The sequence below is a fragment of the Megascapheus bottae genome, chromosome 11, assembly GCF_031878675.1.
Source record: "Megascapheus bottae isolate mThoBot1 chromosome 11, mThoBot2.hap1, whole genome shotgun sequence".
NCBI classification, from domain to species: domain Eukaryota; kingdom Metazoa; phylum Chordata; class Mammalia; order Rodentia; family Geomyidae; genus Megascapheus; species Megascapheus bottae.
The window spans coordinates 8,383,699-8,391,221 of NC_143519.1; the positions used below are offsets into that span (position 1 = coordinate 8,383,699).

Sequence of the window (7,523 nt, forward strand, 5' to 3'; positions counted from 1 at the left end):
CATGGATAACCAGGTTCATTGTAATCATGATGCTGTGCTCAGATCCTGGTAGACACGTCAGCCCCAACTCCCAAGCTATTACTTTGCCAGAAGGTATAGCACCGGGAAATCTTTATTTAAAATGGAAGGCTGGTTCCTTTTCTTCGTAAAAGATGTAGTCAGAATTCTCCAGCCTCGCTGCCTGGTCCTGAGTACCCTGGTACAGAAGGCACCCTGTGTCTGCCCCCTGCGTAACAAGTCACAAGGCAGAGGTCGGTGTCCCACCCTGTGCTAGGAAGCTCTGGGAGTGAATTGGCAGGAATCCCGGCATGTGGTTACAATAAAGTTTATTGGTAGGAGCAACATTTCTGAAGCAATGATAGGGAAAACTGTATAGGTCCCCTCCTAGCTGTTTGCACATGTTACTCAGCAATACCTCCAGTGACAGCCGTGTCTCCCGTTTCAGCTGTACTCTATCACCGCTGGGGACATTTCCACGCTGCCAAGAAACACTACGAAATCTCCCTGCAGCTTGACCCCACAGCCGCAGGCACCCGAGAGAACTACAGCCTGCTAAGAAGAAAGCTGGAACAAAGGCAGAAGAAGGATGTCTGATCTTTTCCTTTTGTGTCTTGACTTTCTACATGCATGGAGCGTATCAATTAGGTGGTTATGTTTAAGCATTTGGGATTCTTAGACATGTTTATTTTACTCTTTTTTTACATAAAAACAAAGACATGCAAAAAAGATTATAGCACCAGCAATATACTCTTGAATGCTTGATAACAGTTTTTGCATCAAAATTGTATTTTTCCAGACAACTCAAATGAACTCTAAAATCCCCAAAAATGAAACCTTTTTTAACTAAACAGAAAATGAGAAAAAAAATTATCTTGAGTAACTTTGACTATCGTTACACCTGCTTTTGGGAGGTGAGACTTGTGAGCAGGAAATGACAGAATCCTACAATTTATGTAAATAGCAAATGTGTCTGTATATTAGCATATTTATTTATTGACAAGAAAGTAAAATGTTTGGTTTTTAATCTCATTTTGCACCATTGTATCATGCACAAGGAAATATCATAAGGAAATATTTATTTTTATTTTTATGTGCTAAGTAGGGCAGATAATTGAATCAGAATTGAAAATGTTTGATACCTAGCATATCTTTTTACTTTTTCTTCCATGGGAAGAAAGATTTTTGTGAATTTTTTGAGTGTGTTCCCCTACTTTTGCAGTTTTATAACATAGGTGGTGATTCCATATTCTCTGGATATGTCACTCCTGATAGAATATTCCATCCATGCCCTGGTGAGAGTGGGTGGCCTGTCGCAGCGTGTCCCTCCTACACGAGTTCAGTGTGGGTGCTAGGCTTACTTCAATCATGACTCTGTTGCTTGTTTTGCTAAATGGAAGTACTCACATCCATCCATCCATCCATCCAGGAAAGGCAGGAGGTAAATTTTCTCTCAAAAAGAGTCACATTTGGGGACTTTGAGGCATTTTTAAGAATTGTTCTTATTCTCCTTTATTTGGTTACCTGTTTGATTGGGTTTTTCACTATATGTTGTTGATCTTACATAGTAAAAGTGTTACACAAACTACCATGGAGATGTCACATTGTTTCCTAACAGTTGACATTGGAGACAGTGGACATTTGTCCTCCTTTCCCTTCAGTGGAGTGTCTGGCGTGACCGAGTGGTCTCTTCCTGGTGTGTGACATGGTGGGTTTTAGAGTCTGTTTGGTGGAATTTCTGGGGGAAGTTGGGTTCTGTGCCCCTCCCCCCTTTGACGCACAGTGTGGGTAGAGTTGTAAGTCAATCCCTGGGACTTGTCGTGGTTGAAATATGTCAGCAAGGAATGCGCTGCGCTCCAGCGTTGTCCAGCGGTCTCAAAACCTCAGCAGTAATTTACGGACTCCTGAGGAATGGAGGCTGGCTTCTGCACGTCCCCTAGGCCTCAGCGTGACGGATGCTACACGTGCCTCAGGCTGTGTCGGAGGTTTTTTTTAAGGAAATGTCTCTTTTTTTTAATGGCACTCGTTTTTTGAGCTTCTTCTAGAAGCTCCTTCGGGCTCCTTGTTTTTTGAACTAATGCTAAAACTTGGGTGTCAATCAAGATGTGTAAATCTGCCCCCCGCACCCCGCAGAAGGATCCCTGCTTGCTCACCGCTTCTCCAAGGATTCCCTGTGGGGCTGCGTTCAGGGAAGGCGGTCGTGCAGGTGGCGGGGCCTCGGCTGGACGCGCCCGCCCGCCCGCTGCCCTCGCCCGCCCCAGGCGGCCTTTTTGGTTCTGGGGTCTCCGTCCTAGCAGAGCGGATTGGCAAGGCCCGGCTCCTTCCCGCCCCCCTCGCCGCTCCTTTTATTTGTACGCTTTTGTGCCAGGACTGGAGCTTGAGCCCAGGACCCCGAGCTTCCCGCTTGGGTTTGTTCACAGGGGGCTAAGAAGCGCTCTGCCCGCGGACAGAGGGGAGGAGGCGCATCCGAGCAGGAGAGCCAGGAGCCGGGGCCTGGCGCTGGAGCGGGAGAGCCAGGAGCCGGGGATGGGGCCTGGCGCTGGAGCGGGCGCGCACGCGCGCGGACACGCACAGACACACGCGGACAGACACGTGCGGACACACGTGGACACACACGGGCTCACACACGCACACACACACGGGCGCGCACACGCACACGCAGTCCTCGGTAGCACACGCGCACACGCAGTGAGTGCCCGCTGCCCGCACAGACCCGCCACGCCCGGGGCGGCAGGGGCGCGGGCGGCCCAGCGGTGGAGGGAGGAGGGAGGGCGGACTCCCGAGCCGTGCGGAGCCCCCTTGCTGCCCGCCCGGAGGCCGCGCTTGGCGAGGCCGGGGCGCCTGTGCCCACCTCGAGGACGGGCGGAGCCCACGGGACGCGGGCATCGCTGGACGGCTGGAAATCCTCCCGATTCCTCGTGAAGATGGCCGGAGGGCGGGGGGAGGTGGAGCCGGGGTGCTGGAAGGCCGGGGGAGCTGGCGCGGTGGGACTGGAGACGGGGCACCAGACAGGCGTCACTGGACGGCAATGCCGGGTCCCGCCGGCAGGGGTCGTCGCGGGGCTGCGATGCCGGGTCCCGCCGGCAGGGGTCGTCGCGGGGCTGCGATGCCGGGTCCCGCCGGCAGGGGTCGTCGCGGGGCTGCGATGCCGGGTCCCGCCGGCAGGGGTCACCGCGGGGCTGCGATGCCGGGTCCCGCCGTCAGGGGTCGTCGCGGGGCTGCGATGCCGGGTCCCGCCGGCAGGGGTCGTCGCGGGGCTGCGATGCCGGGTCCCGCCGTCAGGGGTCGTCGCGGGGCTGCGATGCCGGGTCCCGCCGGCAGGGGTCGCCGCGGGGCTGCGATGCCGGGTCCCGCCGGCAGGGGTCGCCGCGGGGCTGCGATGCCGGGTCCCGCCGGCAGGGTGTGGGTCTCCTTTGGGCTGCAGTGCCATGTCTTACCGGCAGGGGGCGCCCTTCTCATGTACTGCCATGACTTCGCTGCAGGGGACGAATTGACTGCTGTTCCGTATCCCACCTGTAAGGAGTGTCATGGTGGGAGGTGCGGTGCCCCCCTCTGCCTGCAGGGGACCACAGTGGGCTGCCGTTCTGCCTGCAGGGGTTGCCATGGGGATGCAGTGCAGTGTCTGGCCTTCGGGCAGAGCATTCGGCCGCTTTGTGCGTCCTACCCGCCCAGGGCACCCTATGATCTTCCGGCCTGCAGGAGTTGTTGCCTGCTGTAGTGCCCCGACTGACCTGCAGGGGCGCCACGTTTGGGCTGCTGTTCCAGGTCCTGCCTGCAGGGGGCGATCACAGCGGGCTGCAGCGTCGCACCCCGCCGGCAGGCGGCGCCGTGGTGCCGCGGTGCCCGAGCGAAGCCGGGTGTGCACCGCCCCGTCCCGCCTGCAGGGGCGCCGGCGGGGGCGGCCGAGGGCCGCTGGCGGGCAGGCCGGCGCCCCGCTGCGCCGGGCACTGGTTCCCGGTTCCCGCGGCCGCCAGGAGGCAGCGGCTGGCTGCAGGTGAGGGGCGGGCAGGGGGCGTCGGCGCGGGCGGCGGGCGGAGCTGGGCAGCGGCGCCTCCGCGCGCCCCCGAGGCCCCCCCCCCCCCCCCCCCCCCCCCCCCGCCGTCTGGGGCGCGCAGGGCGGGATGGCAGCGCCGACCTCCGGAGGAGCAAGCCGGGCCTCGGCCGGGCCTCCGCGGGGCGGCGGGGATCTAATCAGCCCGGCTGGCTCGGCGCTGCGGCGCCCGGGAGCCGCCTCCGAGCTCGGGGACAGCGCCCCGGCGTGGCTCCCGGTGTCCTTCACCGTGGGCCCGGCTGGCTCGCCGGACGCCGAGGGGCGCGGCGGGGGCGGCGGCCTGTGACGGGCGGTGAGGGGGTCCCCGGCCTGTGATGGGGGGGAGGGAGGTCCCCGGCCTGTGATGGGGGGAGGGAGGTCCCCGGCCTGTGAGGGGGGGAGGGAGGTCCCCGGCCTGTGAGGGGGGGAGGGAGGTCCCCGGCCTGTGAGGGGGGTCCCCGGCCTGTGATGGGGGGCAACCTGTGATGGGGGTCCCCGGCCTGTGAGGGGGGTCCCCGGCCTGTGATGGGGGGCAACCTGTGATGGGGGTCCCCGGCCTGTGAGGGAGGTCCCCGGCCTGTGATGGGGGACCCTGCCTGTGATGAGGGTCCCCGGCCTGTGATGGGGGTCCCCGGCCTGTGATGGGGGGGAGGGAAGTCCCCGGCCTGTGATGGGGGGGAGGGAGGTCCCCGGCCTGTGATGGGGGGAGGGAGGTCCCCGGCCTGTGATGGGGGGAGGGAGGTCCCCGGCCTGTGAGGGGGGTCCCCGGCCTGTGATGGGGGGCAACCTGTGATGGGGGTCCCCGGCCTGTGAGGGAGGTCCCCGGCCTGTGATGGGGGTCCCCGGCCCGTGAGGGGGGGTCCCCGGCCTGTGATGGGGGTCCCCGGCCCGTGAGGGGGGGTCCCCGGCCTGTGATGGGGGGACCCGGCCTGTGAGGGGGTCCCCGGCCTGTGAGGGGGGTCCCCGGCCTGTGATGGGGGCAGCCTGTGATGGGGGTCCCCGGCCTGTGAGGGGGTCCCCGGCCTGTGATGGGGGTCCCCGGCCTGTGATGGGGGGGCAGCCTGTGATGAGGGTCCCCGGCCTGTGAGGGGGGTCCCCGGCCTGTGATGGGGGGCAGCCTGTGATGGGGGTCCCCGGCCTGTGATGAGGGTCCCCGGCCTGTGATGGGGGGGCGGCCTGTGATGGGGGGTCCCCGGCCTGTGATGGGGGTCTGTGAAGGGGCTTGCACGTGTCTCTTCCCATTGAAGGCACAGAGTTTGCCTGTGGGCTCCGTGATGGATAGGTTTTGGTTTTTGTGTGGGGTTTTTTTTGCCAGTCCTGGGCTTGAGCTCAGGGCCTGAGCACTGTCCTTGGATTTTCTCAAGGCTAGAGCTCTACCACTTGAGCCTCAGCACCACTTCTGGCTTTTTTCTATGTATGTGGTACCGAGGAATCGAACCCGGGTCTTCGTGCATGCTAGGCAAGCACTCTACCACTAGGCCAAACTCCTGGCCCACGGATGGGTTTTTTGTTTTGTTTTGTTTTTTGCCCATTCCAGTGTCATGGAAATGGAATTATACAGCACAGAGCTTTTAAGGTTTATTTCTGCTACTCAGACACCTGGGAGATTGATCTGTGTACATCATTTCTTATTGCAACTGGACACCTGCTCTGTTGTCCACTCACTTTGGGACAAACTGTGTACAACAGTCCCATACTCCCATTGTTTCTGGTGATTGTGAATACAGGTGCTAAAATATTTTGGTTTTAGGTTCTGTTGGTGGTGGTGGTGGTGGTTATGGGACTTAACTCAGGGCCTGATGGCTATCCTTGAGCTCTTTTGCTCAAGGCTAGAGCTCTACCACTTGGAACCACAGCTTCACTTCCAGGTCTGGATTTGAACCTTTATTCTCAGACCTCAGACTCCTGAGTAGCTAGGATTACAGGCGTGAGCCACCAGTGCCCAGCTGTATACAGGTTTTCATGTGAAGAAGTTTCGTCTTCCTGGGCAGAGCCTATGCGTTCGGCGGCTGGCATGGCCAGCATCTGCTTACCGTTCTGACCCTACTGGGCTTGGTTTCTGCAGGAGACATTCCAGGGCAGCACTCCTGCTCCGTGTCCCCAGCAGACCTTTGTGAGAGTTCCAGTTGCTTCACATGCGTGGCAGCACTTCATATTGTGGTTTTTTAAGGGGTCATTGGTAAATTCAAGCCTTACTTCTCTGCTGCTGTGGTGGGTGTGCTGGGTTGGTAATGGAACATTAAGAACCAGGGAAGAAGTGCAAGTGTCCGTCCATTTTCTACCTGGAAGAGTGTGCAGAGGGAGGAAGCAACCTCGTCCTGCCACAGACCTCTTAAGTGGAGACTTGATTACCCCTCGTTTGCTTCTGAAAGGTGGCTGGAAGGTTAGACCTGTCCTTCCTAACACAGGCACATGAGAAAGGGGGGCTTTTGAGATTGTGGTTTGAAGCCTCAGAAGTGGCTACTGGTAGGAAGATGTGGTACAAAGGGTTAAAAAAGTAGATTGCAGTTCAGAGCCAGGTCAGTTTGGGTTTAAAACTATTACATTATCGGGGCCGGGAGTTTGGCCTAGTGGTAGAGTGCTTGCCTAGCATGCACAAAGGCCCGGGTTCAATTCCTCAGTACCAAATACATAGAAAAAAGCCGGAAGTGGTGCTGAGGCTCAAGTGGTAGAGCTCTAGCCTTGAGAAAGTCCAAGGACAGTGCTCAGGCCCTGAGCTCATGGCCAGGACTGGCAAAACAAAACAAAACTATTACATTATTCATTATGTCAACCTGAGTTGGTGGAAAAGAATTCAGTAAAAGTGAAAGGTGGGTGACCCTTCACAGTACCCAAGGCTTTGTTTTATTTAAAAAAATTACTTATGGGAGCTGGAGGTGTGGCTTGGGTGGTAGATTAAAAACATCAGATAAAACTTTGGGTCCCAGTCTCAGACAGAATAAAGGATATGAAAATTTACTTGTGATTCTTCTTTCACCGTGGCTGGTTGGCATTATTTTAATTAAGTACTATGTGTATACATATTGGGGGTGGAGTGGACAGCGGGAATGGATTGAGGCCTCTAGACAGGGTAACAAAATGGGGCACCTGCCGCCCCTGGTGGAGGTGAGTGGAGCGGTGCTGCCTGCGGGTCAGGAGGGCTTGGGAGAGGGTGGCAGAACCAGACAGAGGCCTAGGATGGGGAGGGAGCAAGGCCCAGGACAGGGAGGGAGGGTCAGGACCTGGGAAGGAGATGGGGGGCTAGGACTGGGGAGGGAGTGGAGACCAGGATGGGGGAGCGGGGCCCAGGACCTGGGGGAGGGCGCAGGCCCGGCAGCAGGTGAGTGCAGTCAACTGCCACAGTGTGACTTTGGCTAGACTAAACAAGGTGAGTGGCTGGGGGAGGTGGAGCTGGCATGGACCAGGCTCGGGCGGAGGGGCGCTGACAGGCTGCCGCTGTGAAATACCAGCCAACGTAGAAATGCTCAGAACATGGCTGTGGAAACCAGGCCCAGGT

The 7,523-nt window shown here is 58.5% G+C and overlaps 1 protein-coding gene across 1 annotated transcript in view; it reads left to right on the plus strand.

The window, feature by feature from the left end:
• The window catches only part of Tmtc4 (transmembrane O-mannosyltransferase targeting cadherins 4), a 51,130-nt gene extending 49,376 nt beyond the window's left edge, over window positions 1-1,754 (plus strand). Inside the window, exon 18 of the mRNA XM_090341917.1 lies at window positions 446-1,754. Coding sequence (XP_090198043.1) covers window positions 446-594 — 149 coding nt within the window. The 3' untranslated portion in view covers window positions 595-1,754. The remainder of the gene's footprint in view (window positions 1-445) is intronic.
• Window positions 1,755-7,523: the final 5,769 nt, after the last annotated feature.